General features: G+C 59.4%; 1 protein-coding gene across 1 annotated transcript; it reads right to left on the bottom strand.

Annotated features, from left to right (window-relative positions):
* Positions 1–3,652: 3,652 nt before the first annotated feature.
* SNTA1 (syntrophin alpha 1) lies at positions 3,653–17,215 on the bottom strand. The gene is given in 9 exon segments (XM_075108725.1): positions 3,653–4,941; positions 5,239–5,426; positions 5,499–5,695; positions 6,340–6,470; positions 6,539–6,746; positions 6,838–7,036; positions 14,261–14,446; positions 16,896–16,926; positions 16,928–17,215. Coding segments are annotated over 9 exon segments (1,476 nt in total). The 5' UTR covers positions 17,171–17,215; the 3' UTR covers positions 3,653–4,848.
* Between the last annotated feature and the right edge of the window lie 954 nt (positions 17,216–18,169).

Raw genomic sequence — 18,169 nt, 5'->3', positions numbered from 1 at the left:
TTTCCCTGCACCCTGAACAGGAGCCGTCCGTGGGATCGCCAGCACCAGTGCACCACACTAACTCCAGATGAATATTGACCTTGTAATGACAAGCGCTCTAGTACAAATACCAACCGATGCGATGCCGGCCCGGGCAGACAGCTGAAGGGGGCCAGCGCGCCTGTTATTCAGCAAATGAATTATTTGATTCCCATTCCCTGCAGCATGCTGTCTGCTAGGAAATTTTCATTCGGTCTCTCTAACTCGAGAACCAATTGTAAATGTCAGCACTAAATGCTCAGATTTAAGTGTTAGGTTGTCTAGTTCGATTACGGCACTAAAAGGTCAGAGCCGACTAATGAAAAGTACAAGCGGTATCGGGAGGGAAACAGTGCTCTGCCGTGGGTGAGCAAACACCTGGGGACAACCTAATCACTCTTCCCGCAACATCTCTCTCTTCCCTCTTCAGGCCCCTTGTTTGGGGCTGTTTTCTGGTTCTTGTGACCTAGAAAAGCCATTTCTGGGGAAAATTCCTGCTTGTGACGTTGCTGCCGGGGATGCTGACAGTGCTGGGTTTCCCCAGGGAGGAGACAGAGCTCACCTCGCCGTGTCCTGGATGGATTTGCTCCCAAAGAATAAGGGATGGCATGAGAGCCGGGCTGCTGCCCGCCCCGCTGCCTTCACCCACTTCTCTCCATGTGTAGCTCAGGCCAGCATCAAAGCGTTTTGAGTGCCAAGGTCTCTGTGCCTCCATTTCCACCCTGCCTCTGGCAACCAGCACCCCAGGTGCAACACACAGAGAGCACATAGGGGCTTTTTTTCCCTCCTCCTTTCCCATTTGCCATCCATTTCCCTGACACTCGCAGCACCTTTAAAATCCCCTTTCCCTGAGCTCTTGCAGTCATGGTGGCCAAATAAAACTACAGTTGCCTAAAGTGTCTCAGCTGAGGAAATCTGCTTTTTATCTCTGCCCATTACCATCATTCCAGTTCTATAAGCCAAGTTCATTATATTTCTTTTAAAGCCGCTTTCAAAAATGTTAGTCCTTCTGCCATAAAAGTGCCTGAAAGAAAAAAACCCCAATAAGCGGTTATTCCTCCCCGGGGAATAGCGTAGTGTGGTCCCGAGTAGGAGTGCTCATCACTCCATACAGATGCCGTCCTGCACAGGGAACCAGTTCCTGCTGCCAACCCCAAAACCTCCCCCAGGCAGACCAAATCAGCGCTGATTCCAGACGTCTGAATGCTTCTGGACATTTACATCAATGAGAACTGGGAATTTTAGGAAAACTAGGAGTTTTAAGAAATAACTGCAATGTTTTTTCCCCCAAGACTTTGGCATCTCTGATGAGCACTGGCCTCGACCTTTCGGCACCAGCCTGGAAAATAACCACCATCCCCAGGATGCTCCTGCCACCTCTCCCTGTGTTCCAGGAATCAAAGACGCTGCTGGACTTAGGGAGACGTCTCCAGCTGCCACAGGCTCCTCTTGGCGAGGCAGTTTCTACCCTCTCTTTCTGGGTGGTTTATGTTACAAAGTCCCACATCACTCAGAGAAAGAAGAGGCAGCTGTCTTATTCACAGGCCCCTTTGCAAGAGCATCATCGGGGAAAGGGTCCCATGAAGCAGAGGATGGTGCCAGAAGGGTGAAGTGGCTGAGAAACCACCAGAAATTAAATTGGGGGGGAGCGGGGGGCAATCCCCACCCCATCACCAGTATTAAATGCAAGGAAATCAAAGAAATGTCCATCTCTGAAAAGAGCCGTTTCTTTCATAGCCCAGGCACAGAGCGGGATGGTCTGTCTGAGCTGCACTGGTAAAGTCAAGGCAGTTTGTGGTCTATAAGATTAATAGGAAATCTGCTTTGGATTGGGAGTGATTCCCTCTCTTATTGGAACGAACCCCAAAGAGTAATGGCTATAGGGCAGGAAGAGGAAGGTAAATTGCAGTAATAATGTGTTTCTTTGTGCAGGCATGCTTTTGATCATGGAAAAATACACCATCTGTTTCTAAATTACTTGTTGTATTGATTTAACAGTTAGTAACGTGGGGTTTTTTTTTTTTTCTTTTGCAAATCTATTTTGCAAGGTCTCCTGGAAATCTGACAGTTATGTGCAATAAAAAGTGGGGGCTTGTTCATCATAAAAGTTTACTGCTGCCGGCCACGGGGCTCTGTGCGAGAACGGGCTGTACCTGAGTGGGGTCCTCAAGCCCCCTCCTCTCAGCACCCTGGCCCACAAAGAGCTGAGCAGCTGAGTGCATGTGCGCCCCATAAGAACTATTTCATTATGCCAAATAAGCTGTTCCTGTGCTTCCTCCCTGGTCAAACTACATGCGCCCCTCTGCCCTTGTTGCTTTGCATTTTTATTGCTTTCCTTCCATTTTTTGCAGTTTATGGCCTGCTTCTCCCCCTGCACCCCAAAGGCTACAACGGCATCAGGGTCCCTACACCTGGGAGTGGTTCTGCACGTGGCAAACCACGTCCTCCCACAAATGCCTCCCCGAGGCGCACACCTTTGCAGGGGCAGCAATGGCAGCCTCCCCCCAGCCCCAGCAAGTGTGCCGACCATCGTCTGCCAGGGACATGCTCATCTTCGTTACACAAATCATTGCTTTCCCAGCAGTGCATTGAGATTCACTCTAACCAGAGCAGAAACCCTGCAGCTCGCAGCCTCCTTGCCTACAAGTGCCACCTCTGCTTAATGAGCGCCCAAGGAGCAGCACTTCACACGCACACAGAGCCGACCCAGGGAAACAGGGATTCCCTCTCTCAAACAAGGCTCCAGAGGGAACACCTGAGGCATCCCAGCCCACCGCTCGGATCGGTGCTGCGCCAGGGACGGCTCCGTACAGCGCAACAGGACGCATGACTTATCCTTAAAATTTGTATTATTTTGCTGCTAATACATTGCTATTATTCAGCCTGCAGCCTGAGCGTTAGCCTTCTCCCCAGGTAACAGCTTTCCTGAGAGACTCTGGACTCCCCCATGTGCAGGGTCAGGACAAAAGGAGAAGGTTAACCCAGAATTTGTCACTGTGCAGCGATGGGAATGCTGCCATTTCCCACCCCGGTGCCCCTGTGCGAGTGCAGATGCTCTGCTGAGAGCTCTGCCACTGCTGCGGGGTGCTGGGCTGGCACATCTCGCAGCCCGGTAGAAATGCTTTGGCAAATGGCACCTCTCATTAACCCGTGCCAGTGGCTCGGCTCCCGGAACCGGCACGCGTTCCCCAAGGAGACGGGGGGACCACTGGGTGGCTGATAGCTCTCGCCAAGCTCCCGGAGACCCCTCACACAGCCTTGGTGCTTTGCGTTGGGCACCTGCAAGGATAGGCTGCATCACCGGAGCATAGACAGCCATCAGCTCTGGGGACGTTTCCTCGGGGAAGTTGGCCATTTCTGGGAATTCTCTGTAGCTCACCCACAGCAGCCGCTGATGCAGCACAGCCCCTCGCTTTTTGGGAGCGAAAAGGCTTTTTGGTGCCGAGCCCCATGGTAACAGATTCACCTGGGGTAACAGTGGTGGAGGTTAATCGGGAAGCACTCAGTAAATACTGGCTGTGTTGCACACATGCCAGGAGCCCGCAGACACCGTAACCACACCGCCAAGGCTGCCTTCGCTGCCTGACTTTTCCAGCAAGGGTGGCATGTGAAGGGAACAACATTCAAATCCTTTGCTGCTGCCCAGCCAGTCAGCTAATTTTACTGGGAAAAGAAAAATATAAAAAGAAAAACACACAACTTTTCTGAGTTTGGAAACTACGCCCACCCTCCCCGCTGAGCATCCCAAAGCATGAAGCGAAGGTCATCCAAACCCACCTGGTATCCCAAAGCTGGCACAGGCATCAGTGTGTCCCTCTCTGCTGCACCCAGCACAGTGTCGGGCGCCTTGAAAGACTTTTTGTCCCCATCTGAACCCACCCCCCAGGGTCCCCAGCACCCCCAGACCAACACCATCAGTTCACAGGAACCTCCCACAGCCTCCAACCAAAACCCTTCCTTCTCCTTGTAGAAAACACCCCAATGCACGGCCCAGGCATCACCCATGTACAGATTTTCTACTTCTCCAAGTGAAACCAGGAAGACAGATCTTGGTTCCTGCTGGTTGTGATCTGCAATGTTTATTTGACCCCCAAAAAACGGCATTTTCATGCAGAACCTTTTGATTCATAGAGGTTGTTTCCCAGCAGCCACCTGACAACCCTCCCCCCTAAACCGAGACATAAAGTGACCCAGGAGTTAGCGAAATAAAAGGAACCGTCCAACTCCGACAACGAAAAGTGGTTCTTATCATTCGGTATAATACGGAAAAATTTGGCAAATAGAGCTGATCTGCAGTTCCCATCTCTCCAGCACTACAGAGCTGGCTCCGATCTCCAGCCCTCCGGTTGCTGTCTGGGGGACAGACACACGTCCTTGTGCTGCAGGACCTGGGGACTCTCCGGAGGGTCCAAACCAGGCAGGGAAGAGCTGCCACGTCAGCATTTTTAACAGGGCAATATAAATATAAAACATCAATACAAACAGGTTCTTTGTACAGAAAATATCATCTCACAAGGCACTGGGGTGATGACTGCGTGGCCTCTCGCAGTGGGCTCCGACCGGGCTTCTCCAGCCGCCGCTGAGCATCGGAGTGGGAGGAAGGAGGGGAAGAAGGGACCGGAGAAGTCCCGGTGCTGCCATCCAAGAGAGATTTCACCCCACCGCTGGCCCCAAATGCCCCGGGAGTTGTTTTTCCCAGCCGGATGGTGCTTTTCCTTGGTGGGGGCGTTTGGGTCTCCTTCGGATGGCGTGGGGCTGGGTTTGGCCTGGAGGGAGGTGCATAGATCGGCCGGGGGCTGGGGCTGCTCTGCCCAGCGCTCCGCTCCCTCTTCATGCCAGCAGCCCCAGCCGGGTCACCTTGGCCGAGAGGAAGGAGTGCATGATGAAGACAATGGTTTTGGGGCAGGAGTGAAGGTCCAATTGCTGCAAGAAAGGAACAGAGGGATGTTTGCAATGTCTGCTGTTCCTGGAGCAGAGAGTTTTCTGCTTGTGGTGGAGAGGGCAGGGGCCACCCAGAGTCCCCCAGACCCCACCACAGCCTTACTGGGGCGCTGGGAAGGGCTGTGCACTGTGGGAGCACGGGGTGAGTGGATGAGCCATGCCTTACCCCCATGTGCCAGGCAGGATGGGTGCTGTGCATAGGGTGGGTGCTCTGCTCCCCCTCTCACCTGGGGCCGGTGGGAGCATGAGTGGGGGGCGGTGAGGGTAAAACCAACTCACAATCTCTCCCTCCGGGCCACCAAAGTCCAGGTAGAGCATCTTGGTGCCGTCATCGGAGGACATCTGTAGCTTCTCGAAGGGCTGCTGGAGCAGGATGGTCTTGCTGAGCCCGGGTTCGGTAGTGGAGATGGTGAAGCCCTTGTCGATGTGGATGGACAGGGTGCAATCCTGCCCTTTCCACGTGCAGGCTGGGGACAGGGACAGGGGTCAGATGGTGGCCACCGACCCCACTGCCCGGCCCCCCCCAGCTCCCCGCTGACCTGCCGAGACCTCCTGGACCAGCTCGGCGGCGCCGTGGGTGCCGTCCACCAGCAGGCGCGTCCACAGCGCCAGGTCGCGGGGGCTCTCCAGGCTGAAGAGATGGGTCTGCACGCCCAGCCGGGTGCCGGTGCGCAGCGCGAACGACAGCTCCGCCTCGTACAGCGCCGAGCCCTTGGCCGGCCCCGAGTGCACCAACCTGCGGCACCGCCCCGCCTCAGCACCGCGCTCTGCCCCGCACCGCCCCGCGCCCCTCGCACCCCGCACCGCGCACCCCGCACCGGTGGCGGCGCGGCGGGGCCGGCAGGGGGCGCTGCAGCCCCGCGGATGCGCCCCCGCCCTCCCGGGGCGCTCCCACGGCCCCCGGCCCTGCCACCCCCCCCGGCCTCCCCCGGGCCCTGCCACCGCCCCGAAAGCCTCTGCCACCACCCTGGGGCTCTGCCCCGACCCCCGGGCTCTGCCATCAGCCCTGGGGCTGTGCCCCGACCCCCGGGCTCTGCCACCACCCTGGGGCTCTGCCCCGACCCCCGGGCTCTGCCATCATTCCTGGGGCTCTGCCCCGACCCCCGGGCTCCGCCATCAGCCCTGGGGCTCTGCCCCGACCCCCGGGCTCTGCCATCATTCCTGGGGCTCTGCCCCGACCCCCGGGCTCTGCCATCATTCCTGGGGCTGTGCCATCATTCCTGGGGCTCTGCCCCGACCCCCGGGCTCTGCCATCAGCCCTGGGGCTCTGCCCCGACCCCCGAGCTCTGCCCCGACCCCGAGCTCTGCCATCAGCCCTGGGGCTCTGCCACCACCCCATCCCCATGCAGGGCAGGAGAGCGCTGGGCCGGTGGCCCCTACCTGGTGGCGATGAGGGGGTAGCTGTGCGCAGGCTTGCCCACGGCGTCGCGGCTCTGCGGCAGGCTGCCATACAGCAGTAGCTCCTTCTCAGTGAGGACGGCCAAGAGGTTCCTGGTGCCAGCACTAGGGAGCTGCAAAGAGAGGGGGTCAGGGCCACCGGCAGCACGGTGGTGAGGGGCAGCCGGGGGCATGGGGGTACCTGCTCCGTCAGCCAGCCCACGTGCTTGATGTCCCGTCCAGCCACCATGCCAGCGCCCGCCAGCTGGGCTCGCAGCTCCTCCTTCACACGCGGCAGCAGCGCGCCCGCGTTGGCCTGGATGGCGCTGAGCCACGACTGCGCCGTGGCTTCGTCCTTCGCCCGCAGGAAGAGGGCAACGCGCCCGTCCGCCGAGCACATCTCCAGGTACCTGCAGGGACACGGCCCCGCTGGGTCCCACCAGCCCTCAGCACCCCGGGTCACTGCGGTAGCATCGCCACCCCCTGGCACCATGCCCTGACCTGTGCTCCGGGTCGGTGGGGAGGCACTTGCGGGACACGTAGCACATCTTCAGAGGCATGGTCCTGCCCTCCCGGAGCTCCCGAGGGGGTAGGAGGGGGGATGACTGCTTCTGCAGGGTGGCCGGAGAGGGGTCCCAGCTGACTGTCGCCCCCGCGGAGGAGTTCTTGAAGTAGGGGGAGATCTCCTTCATGTACTTCACTAGAAAAGAAGCAGCACCCGGCTGAGGGCATGGACCATGGCGGCCTCATCCTGCCCACCAGTGCCCATCTACCCCCCGAAACCTCTTGCATCCTCCCTGCACCGGAGCTGGTACCTCCTTTGCTACATCCCCAGACAGCTGTCACTCATGGGTGTTGCAGCAGCTCCCCTGCCCAGCATCCCAGCGGGTGTGGGGAGGGGTGGTACCAGTGAGCAAGGTCACACCAGATGGTGATGTGACACCTAGGATCCTCCCAGTGCCACAGCCCCACCATTGCAGGGCAGGGAGTCCCCCAGGATGGGTAAAAATGGCCTTTTCCCCATTTTTTCTTTCCTTTAGTCTTGATCAGTTCACAGATCCAAGTCTGATCGTGTCCCTAGAGTGGCACATGGAGGCAGGGGGCAGGGAATGGGCAGGAGTCCCAGGCCAAAATTATACAGTCCAAACTGCGCTGGTACAGCCGGTCCCACCACCAACTGGGAACAGCTCTCACATACCATGGCTTGGCCCCAGGAAAAGCCTCGAACTGCGTGTATGCAGCTCGCATAGCCCTGCCCCGTGAGTTATTAACCACTGACAAGAAACCAGCTTTCAATCCCCAGTGAGTCTGGTTCCAGAGCCAGAGCCCTCAGAGCCACACTGGGACGGCAGCTGGCTCCCGAGGTTTAGGGGAGGGGGGAGATGAAAGTCACCACGAATTGATGGGGCCCTGTAGCTACATCATTAAAATTACGTCGGTAGCACCAGCCAAAAAGCTTTGACTGAGCAGGGGACAGCCCACATGCCACAGCCCAGTGGGACCAGTCATGGCCCTGCCCTGGGGGCAGCATGGGACCAGCTGGTGGCTCCAGGGAAGGGCTTCCCTTTGGTGGCCTTGGCGAAAGGGCCATGGGACAGACACACGCCTGCTGCCATCTCCCCAGCCATCACTGCTGGTTTCACTCCAGGTCCAGGTCAGCGGCGTGGGTGGCAGGAGGGGGACTCGAGCTTGGCTTTACAGCCAACTCCTGTAGGTGGCTGGTCAGTGGACCAGCTCCATCACGGCAGCAAAGCCTGATTTTGTGCCAGAAGAAAGCCCTTTTGCCACCAGGAGAGAGCCTGCACACACAGCCTACCATCCCCATCCTTCACCTACCCACCACCACCCATCTTCCCCTTCATTCCTATACCAGCGAGCTCCCCAAAACCTCTGAATCCTGAAATCCCACACACGAGCAGCGGTGGGGCATGGCGGGGAGGCAGAGCCCCACGGGGTGCCCTGCTGTGCCCAGCCTCAGCGGGACGCAGCTATAAATGGCTGTGACACTGCTGCGGCACGTGGGTCGGGTTACCCCGTGCAGTGGCCGGGGCCAAGGAGGCGGCATGGGGCCACCAGCCTCATGCCCTGCACCTCCCGTTATAAATAGCTGCCGTGTTCCCACAGGCATTTGAGCTGTGTTGGATTTTAACCCCAGTCATTAATCTTGGCACCAGGGACCGGCCATTATCACGGTGCCTGGGAACTAATTGGAGTTCAGAAAGATACCATTCAGCCGCTGAAACCTGAGCAGCGTCCCCACGCCAGCCCGTGGCTCCCTGGGCACGCAGAGGACGTCACCACCAGCATTAGCTGTGCGATGGTGGGGTCACGTCCCAACGGAGCAGAGGAGAAGAGGACCGGTGCCCGTCCCAGGACAGGGCACGGAGAATTAGGCAATGGCCACTGTGTGTGCTTCTCTGGCACATGGCTTTAAGGAGGATTTAAGGCTGGTGATGAAGCACCGATGGGATCCTGCAGCACAGGGGATCCCAAGCCAGCGCAGGGAGCCAGCACGCGATGGCATCTGTGGTGCTCCCCAGGTTGCTGCGCACCCGGGGCCGGGCCACCGTCCCATGGGAGCTGCTGTCCCCTCTGACAACAGCAGCAGGCTGCATTTCAGAGACACATGGCACAGCCAAGGGACATGGTGGGACAGTGCCATCCCCAGCCCGCTCTGCAGCAGCAGCCACTGCACCCCTGCCTGTCCCTGCAAAGCAAAAACGAAGCTGTGGAGCTTTCCTGATGTGGGCTTTGACTTACACTTCTGCCAGTCCCTTCACTGCAGCGGATTTGCCTGGTATTGAATGGATTAATTAATTACACCCATTCCATTAAAGGAAACAACTTGGACCATATTATGCATCATCTCTGCTACTGGTAACTGTAATTCTTGTACTGGTGTTTTGGTGATTTCTCTAAATAACACCTTGCAGTGCTGGGGCTCTCGGGCTGGATGCCCTCTTCTTGTTAGCCAGCAACCCCCCCCAAAAATCATTTTGCAGAAATACTCCACCTCCAGCACGCAAAGAGCCCTCTCGGTAGCTGCTGGGCAAATCCATGTGATCCCCAAAGCCACACAGCCTCCATGCAGGCTCTCTGCTCCCCTGGGAAGATGGCCTGTCCCACTGAGCTTCTCCAGCCGAGAGGAGAGGGGACAAATAGGACCTCTGGCCACTCAAGGTTTTGCACTGAATAACACTTGATTTTAGGTTTTGAGAGAACAGCAAGTCTCTGGGGATGCCACATGTGAGCAGCTGCTTGTGGCATCGCCGGAGCATCGCATGCCCCCGAACCCTGCAGCAAGCTGCATCCGGGACATGTTTAACTGAAGGCCCTAGGTCTGCCCTGCTCTTCTGTCTCTGTTGCAAGTGGTTTTTTTTCTCCTCAGCACTCCAGAAAGGGGCAAAATCATCAAAATCCCTTGGACTTATTTCTTGGGTAACAAATCCCCTCCCTCCGCAAGCCCTTCCCTTCCAAGGGTGGGGAACGAGCCCAATCGAAAAGCATTGCTGCGCCCTTGATCCGGAGTCACCACAACCTGCCCCACACATGCACTCGTGGCTCAGCACCACCCATACCCAAGCTCCTGACCCTGGAGGGCTTTGTCAAGGAGCCACAAACCTTCCTCCAGCCAGGAAAGCAGACCCAGCCACACAGACACCCAGCAGCAGGCTTGAGATCACCCTCCTGCTCAGGCCACCAGCCGGGTGCTGGCACGCTCTGCTTCAGCCAGGCAATCACAGCACAGGTTCACGGCAAAGAGGTTTAAGCCTGCGCTGCCGGTCAGGGGTAGGATGGATCCCACTGTTTCCTCTCCAAGAGCTTTCCAGCAGCATCTGTAAGGGGCTGGGAGTCAAACAGGTCCAACCGTATGGACATCAGGAAGGTTTCCAGAGAGGTCCTGGAGATACAGCGCTGGCCCTGAGGAGGTGCTAAGCCCACCTCCAGCTGGTCCCTCTCTGCCTCAGGACCAATGATGTAAAATTAACACATGAAATCGGGGCAGTTAGCAAACACACGTCCCAATGAGGGGCTCTGAAAAGACCTGTAAACGTCAAGCCAATGCTGTGACATGCTTCCAAAATGCTCAACGCAGGGGCTGCCACAGCATCCCTGTCCAGCATCCCACCCAGGGACCATCCCCTGCCCCAGCTCTGAGCACGAACAAGGCAGCAGCTGCTGGTCCCAGCTGCCTCCACTCAAACCCTTCTACCCCAGGGAGGAAGATGCCATGGGATGCTGCAGGGCAGAGGTGCCACTGCTGTCCCTCCTGACCCAGGACCCTGTCCCAGCCCTCACTGCCAAATGCCATGCCCCAGCTCTCCCCTAAATATTCACCAGTCCTGCATGGCCAGCAGTGACCCATGGGCTGAGCGATCCCGGGGAGATCATGGGACAACTCTCCATGTTTCAACGGGAAGAGAAATATTCCCCAGAAAACTCCCCAGGGAAAGCACTCTTCAGGGCAGTGAGGTGTGGCGGAGGTAGGAGGATTGGACCCTCACTGTCTCTCTCCATCACCCTAGGGCAGGTCCAAAGCCTCTTCTTCTGCTTTCGTTCATTACCACATTTAAGCCTTGAGAGCACAGACAAGGTTGCCGGGGGCAAAGCCCAGCTACTCAGACCCCGAGGACTGTCACATCTGCCAGAAGACATTCACTTCACTGTCCCACAAAGGGCTGGAGGCCACCTCAGGCCTTTCTCTCCTGAAGCCCTCCCTGAGCCCCGAAGGGCAGCAGCGACAGGGAACTGCACAAATCCTGGCCTCCACCACCCGCCTCCGCTTGAAACCCCCTTCCACTCTGCGTCATGTGATATTTACCCCAGGGTCACCTAAATTTTGTGGGCGTTTCACATTTCACACCATGCACATCTCCACTCTCTGCAAGTTCCTGGGCATGGTTAGGGCAATCAGCCCGCCAGAGCTGGGCACCTCCAGCACACCACTCTCCCAGCACCCCTTAGCTTTTCTGAATTTCAAGCTTCCAAGTTATTACTTGGCTGAGCGAGTCCTGGAGAGCTGTGACAGCCCCAGGAGCTCTCCTGCAGCCAACAGGCCCCGGGCTGCCATGGAGGCGAGATGCTGCAGCTGCCCCAGCTCCTCCTCCACACTGCTCCCAGTTCTCTCCCTGTGCCAATACGGCACAGGGGCCTCGCCGGGAAAACCACTCCTGGCACCGAAGTCCTTCCCAGGGCAGCTGGAAGGATGTTTATTAGCCTTTCCCCCACCATGGAGGGTCTCCGGATACCAAGCAATGCAAAAAAAAAAAAAAAAAAAAAACACCAAAAAAAAACCACAACACACCCAAAAAAACCCAGGGAAAAATAAGGTAAGGAAGAGCAACTTTCCCCAAAATAACAATGTAATATAAATACAGTCAAACTCCTCCTGCAAATATCAAGAGAGTAGTTTGGCACATCTGAAAAAAATCTTGGCAGGACATGCTGAGAGGTATCTGCGTGTCCTCATGCCCGGCCAGCAACGACACCCAGGAGCCAGAAGCCAAGCTGAGCAGCCTGGGGTGAGGTCTAGCATGTGGAGCCACTGCTGATATTTGGATTAAAACATGTCACCTCCAGCTCTGCCATTTTGGAGAGTCTCACCCTAACTCACCATCCCAACCCATGGACGCAGTAACCCTGAGGGAGGTCAGAGTCGCCCCAGCAGCACACACAGACTGGGAAGTGCCTGCTTGATGTTCAGGCCATCGTGTCACTTTTCACTGAGCCCTGGAGCAAGCCCAAGCAGGAGGAGGGAGCAGGCAAGCTCCCCCTTTGCCACCCTTCAGGCACTTTAAGGCCACCCTCCACCCCCGAGCCCTGCTGCGCCTCCCCAGGGCAGGGCCCTCAGCCGGCTGGTTCCTGGAGAGCTGTCAGGGCGGCAGGTATAAGGCACGGGACACCCCGTCCTGAAGCAGGGCCATCACATCCACAGGGGAGCAACAGCCCAACACAGACCACTCTGCGGTGCCAGCCCCACCAGCAGGGCCGTACCGTGCGGCAAACCCAGAACGGGGAGGAGATGGAGATGCACCACGTGTGTACCGATGTCTGCAGTCGGAGAAGCAGCAGAGACCCCTGCCCCACTCCAGCTGTTGCCTGCAACACACCTGAGCAACACCATGCCACAGGAGCCCAACAGCATCAGCTCCAAACTAATCACAAAGCTTCCAGCACGTCGCGGTGGGAGCCAGCCCAGCACCGCTCTCCTCCCAAGGGTACCTGCTGGGAGTGTGAATTAATGAAGAAGCCCAGCGGGTCATACCTGAGCTCAGTGAGCTACAGCAAAGGCCCTGCTTGCAGCTGCCTCCTGGGAGGGCAACACGCCAGCACCCAGCTCCCCAGAGAGATGGAGGAGGAGGAGGTGGTGGTTCAGGGAGACAAGTTATTTCTTACAGAAAGGGCAGCTCATCTCCACCTCCCACAGGACCTCTAGCAGAAAGGAAACCCAGGCCAAAGTAAAGGATGAAAAGAAAATAAGAGAGAGAGGGTGGTCTGCGAACAGCAGCTACGGGGAGGAATTTCGCAGACTCCCAGAGAAAGAGGCTCTTGTATTTCTCTTTGGTCAAAAAAAAAAAAACCAACCCAGCCCCACCAACAACCCTATCTGCTCCCAGCAGCTGTGCAGAGCAGCACATTCCTCCGGCTAAACCGTGGTCCTGTGGCTCCCAGGAGAGGAGGAACCCACAGCAGAAAGGGCTGAGCAAAGCTAAAACTGAAAATCTGGAGCTGAGACAATCTGGGGAAGGCGCAGGAAAGCAAGAGCCACGGCGGTCACTGGCAGCAAAAGACACAGAGCTCTTTTTTGTCCAGGCAGAGCCCAGATCGCTGATCCCAAATAAAACCTCCCTTTGGGGTCCACAGTGCTACACCACACCGGGAAGCGTCTCTGATGACAAGACCCTCCTGGTTAGCTGGGGTGGTCCAGGATCTGGTCAGGGGTGAGGGAAGGGTCCCATCCTGGGGGACCGACCCTGGGTGCTCAGCCCTGCCCAGCCAAGCTAGCAGAGGGCAGGCAAGCACAAACAGATGTGATATGAAGTGTAATGGGAGAAAAGCAGGGTCCTGCCTCCCACAGCCCCAACCCACCAGCCCTCACCCGCTCCACAAGTGGGGTTCAGGGGGTCTCACAGCCTTCCAGCCCCTGCAGGGCTGGGAGATACCAGGGACTGGCCAACCGGTACCAAGAGGGAGCCCATTCCCAGGGGACCAGCTTCAGTCTCCCCTGGGATGGTGAGGGCTGTGATCCCTGGGATGTTTATAGCCTCAGCTGCCAGATCTACAGGGGGCTGCGACTGGGGCTCAGCTGCTGGACACCCCCCCGAGGAGGCAGGTCCTGTGGCTGTGCTCCTGAGCTGGCCCTGCCTGCACCCAGCAGCCTGCTCCTCCTGCCTGCCCAAAATCCACCCCAGCAAACCAAAAGATGCCCAGCAAGGAGCGGGGTGCCGGTGGATCCCCTCCCAGCTGGCATAAGCCTGCAGAGCTGCACAGCCTCATCCCAGCCAAGGATGTGGGCTTAAAAGAAAATCACAGGAAAAGCAGAAAGTTTTCCATGGCCCCAGGAACTGCAGACCTCAGGGTGACACCGTACAACAGAGGCGTTGCAAACCCCATAAATCCGCCCCACACCTCCTCCCGTTGCTGCCTTCCCATGGTCCCACGGCGGGGAGACAGAGCTGCTAGGCGTCAAGCGGTGGCACACCGTTTTTCCCTCTCTGGAGAGAGATCCCAGCAGTTACCTCTGGCTCTCCGGATGAGCTGATAAACCAGTCTGCACATGTTGTTTTCCATTTGAAAGAGTATGCAAATGTGTATGCAGATGATGTGCCACCCCCCATGCTCCCAGCACATCACTGGGAAATATGAGGATCAGGCCCCCATAAGCAGAAAGACCCTTATCCCCCCTCTCATCCTCATCTCCTACCTTCCAAGACCACCTCCTTGCCCGTCTTCTTCAACGCCTGCACTGCTTCATCATGCGTCGCCTCAGACAGGTCGGTCCCATTGACAGAGAGGATGGCGTCCCCCACGTACAACGCCTCGGTCTGATCTGCTGCCAGCCCCTTAAATATCTTGGAGATCAAGATGGGCATTTTATTCTCTCGGCCACCTTGAAACAGAAGAGAAACAAAGCAGTTGTGGCTGTTGGAGCACACAGAGGAGTGGGGAGGTGGGGATGCTCAGGTACCTGCCGGCCCCAGCGAGGCTGAGCCCTTCTCCCAGTGCTCAGCCGCGCCATGCTGGGACATCCCACTGCCCCATTTCCTCGGATGCCCGCAGCGCACTCAGAAAAACCACAGAAGCCAAAATACCATAAGGCTTTACAGCAGAGAAAGATGATTGCTCCAAAACCACTCTGAATGGTCGCGGATTTCCTCACAGAGCAAACACGTACCCTGGCCATCTCCCCATCAGTTTTGGCAGGAAAGCATGTCTTTATTTGCATTATTATTGCGTGTGCTGAGCGACCATCCCTGCTCTGAGGACTTCATGATCAAAATAGATAAGGCAGCTGAATGTTTTTGGAGAGGCAAAAGAGAGAAGCGAACCAATCTGGCTGTTTGCTCCTCTCTGCACAGTAGCCCTATTTACCTGCTGCTCCCCCTTCCCAGCCTAAAAAGATGCTATTGAAACCTCCCGCTGGCTCCAGGAGATCAATTTGCACGTTAACTTTTGAACCCGCAGGGAGACCCGAGCAGCACTGCTGCCTGCGTGCCAGGGAGGCGCAGGGCAGCAGCTACCTCTGAGCCCCAGCCGGGGATGGGTGGCCCCCAACGTGCCCTACGCCCAGGACGGCCTGTCCCGAGGAGCCTCCCTGAGATGATCCCTCATCCCGGAGAGAGATGTTGAGGCCAGCCTTTTGTCACCACCCGCCCCGGGGCTGCTCCCAGCCAGTGCCACAGGCATTTCCTTGCTCAGACGCCTGCCAAGCCCCTCGGAGAGCTCTGGTTATCAGCTGTCAGAGGCCCCCACAGGGGCTGCTCTGAGCTGCCGAGCCTGTCCTTACAGCAGCAGCTCCTCTCCAGGGCTGCCTGCACCGAGAGCCCCTGCCAGGGCCAGGCGCCTCCGCCAGCTCAGCTCCCCGCTGTCCTGCCAGCCAGGGGAAGGCTAGCCCAGCAGCTATGGCGCCCGTCCCCTCGCCACGTCCCAGGGCAGGACACCTCACCCGCATCCCGCTTTGCGGTGAAGCATCCCTGGGTGACATGTGGCCGGGATGCATTTTAACAGGGAAGCTCAGTGGCCCCGGGTGAGGAGGAGCAATGCCTTCCCCCGGCAGCGGCGGTGGCACCAGCAGGGCTGCCCCACCCGCCCCTAACGGCTTCTAGCTCCCAGCTTGGACGGCGACTACTTGGTTTCCACATACATTACTGCAAAAATAAAGTTTTAGCTGAACCAGATGACATTCTTCCTTTCCTGGGAGAGCCACCGAGCTAACAACAACTTGGCAGCCAAGGGGTTATTATGAAGGGGGCTTTATACTCCCCAAAAGGAAGGGGTGGCAGGCTTGGGTACCCCACAGACACAGCCAGCGACACCGTTTCTATCCAGTCCCAGCATCTGGACGTCCACATTGCAAAAACCTCCCCACTTCCAGAGGGAGCAGGAGGCTGCGGCCACGTCCCCTCTGAGCTGGGAGAAGCCACGTCAGGAGGCGAGAGCCGCCCTGCCGCTCTCCCGGGGCTGCCGAGCTTGCTGCCTGCCCTGCCCACACGCAGAGTTACGAACCCTCTCGCCCACGCACCGCGACAGCCCTTTGCCTGCCTGCTTGCTGCCCATTTCATCCTCCTTTCATGGAGTTTCCAACATGCTTGGAGACGTGTGAAAAGCGAAGGCAGGCAAGAAACGCCATCCCTGCTCCAAGAAGTTTCCAGCCTGAAGTTCAGGCGAGTCACCAAGGAACGGGAGGGCAACAGGAATTATAACACGGAGGCTTCCACTGCTCAGCTCTCCAGGAGCAGACATCTCCAAGCCTGAGCATGTTGGTTGTAAACCCCTTGGAGATCTCCAGGCACGGCAAGCTGGGGTGTTCAACTGCTTTCTTCATTTTGCCAACAGTTTAAAAGGGGCATTTCTCAGCACGGGGGCACGGAGGGGACAAGGACATGCCGGCAGAGCCCTCCCTTTGGCTGCAAAAGGGCAGCTTTTGTGTAACGGGTACATCCCACCTCCTCCTGATACAGCACCCTACCCCTGCGTGCAAAAGTGCAGGAGGAGCCCCCTCCAGCTCCCAAATGCCGGGGACACCCACTCTGGCCAGGGCACGGTGGGCAGGGGCTGGCCAGTCACCGCTGCGCCCCAAAGCACTGCCCCTGCCCTGGCCTGGCGACGTTTTGGGTCTCGTCGCTGCCACGCATCCCCGTTCCTCGTCCCGCACAAATGCTGGGTCAGGGCAGTGCCCGGGGTGCGAAGCCCCCGACCCCAGCCCCTGCCCCAGCTCCGCTCCCCCGCGGGGATCCATTCCAAGCGTGGGAACGAGCTCCTGGAAAGGCGGCAGCAACAGGTCCCGGTGTCCGGTGCCTCCCCCCCGCCCCGGGACCCTCCCCGGCCCCGACCCTCACCTTTGATGCTGATGCCGAGCCCCCCCACGTCCCTGCTTGACGACGCGCACCGTGCGCCTGATGTTGGCGAGCGCCTCGGGCACGGCGGAGCCCGGCTCGCCGCCGTTCAGCTGCGCCGCCGGTGCCTCGCCGGGGCCGGCAGCCGGGCCGGGGCCGTCGGCCGGGCTCACCCCCAGCACGTCCTCGGCCAGGGTGAGGAGGACGCGGAGCCACTGCCCGCCGGGGCCGCGCAGCTCCAGCAGCCCGCTGCGCGGGGCGCGCCTGCCCGCCGCCATCTTCCGCGCCGCTCCCGCCGCGCCGCCCCCGCCGCTCCCGCCGCCCCGTGCCGTGCCGCTCCGCGCCCCGCGCCCCGCGCGCCGCCCCGCCGGGCTGGGCCAGCCGGGGCTCCGCGCTGCGGCCCGGGGTGGGATGCGGGGGGGACACACCCGGAGCCCCGGCGCTCCCCGCTCCGGCCCGGCGTGGGGTGCGGGGGGGACACACCCGGAGCCCCGGCGCTCCCCGCTCCGGCCCGGCGTGGGGTGCGGGGGGGGACACCCGGAGCCCCGGCGCTCCCCGCTCCGGCCCGGGATGGGATGCGGGGGGGGACACACCCGGAGCCCCGGCGCTCCCCGCTCCAGCCCGGGATGGGATGCGGGGGGGACACACCCGGAGCCCCGGCGCTCCCCGCTCCGGCCCGGGATGGGATGCGGGGGGGACACACCCGGAGCCCCGGCGCTCCCCGCTCCGGCCCGGGATGGGATGCGGGGGGGACACACCCGGAGCCCCGGCGCTCCCCGCTCCGGCCCGGGATGGGATGCGGGGGGACACACCCGGAGCCCCGGCGCTCCCCGCTCCGGCCCGGGATGGGATGCGGGGGGACACACCCGGAGCCCCGGCGCTCCCCGCTCCGGCCCGGGATGGGATGCGGGGGGGACACACCCGGAGCCCCGGCGCTCCCCGCTCCGGCCCGGGATGGGATGCGGGGGGACACACCCGGAGCCCCGGTGCTCCCCGCTCCGGCCCGGGGTGGGATGCGGGGGGACACACCCAGAGCCCCTGGTGGTCCCTGCTCTGGCCTGGGATGGGGTGCGGGGAGGACTCAGATCACTGGTGCTCTCTGCTTCAGCACAGGATGGGCACAGGGCAGGACCCAGGTCCCCGGTGCTCTCCACTCCGGCCTGGGATGGGGCACCGGGAGGGACCCAGACCCCCCATGCTCCGTTGCTTGGCCCAGGACGCAATGGGGGGCCCCATGCTGGGCTGTGTAGCAGAAGGAGCAGCAGGAGCCGGGCAGG

This window comes from Phalacrocorax aristotelis, chromosome 13, assembly GCF_949628215.1.
Source record: "Phalacrocorax aristotelis chromosome 13, bGulAri2.1, whole genome shotgun sequence".
Lineage (NCBI taxonomy): Eukaryota > Metazoa > Chordata > Aves > Suliformes > Phalacrocoracidae > Phalacrocorax > Phalacrocorax aristotelis.
This window is presented reverse-complemented; position numbering and strand designations above follow the sequence as displayed.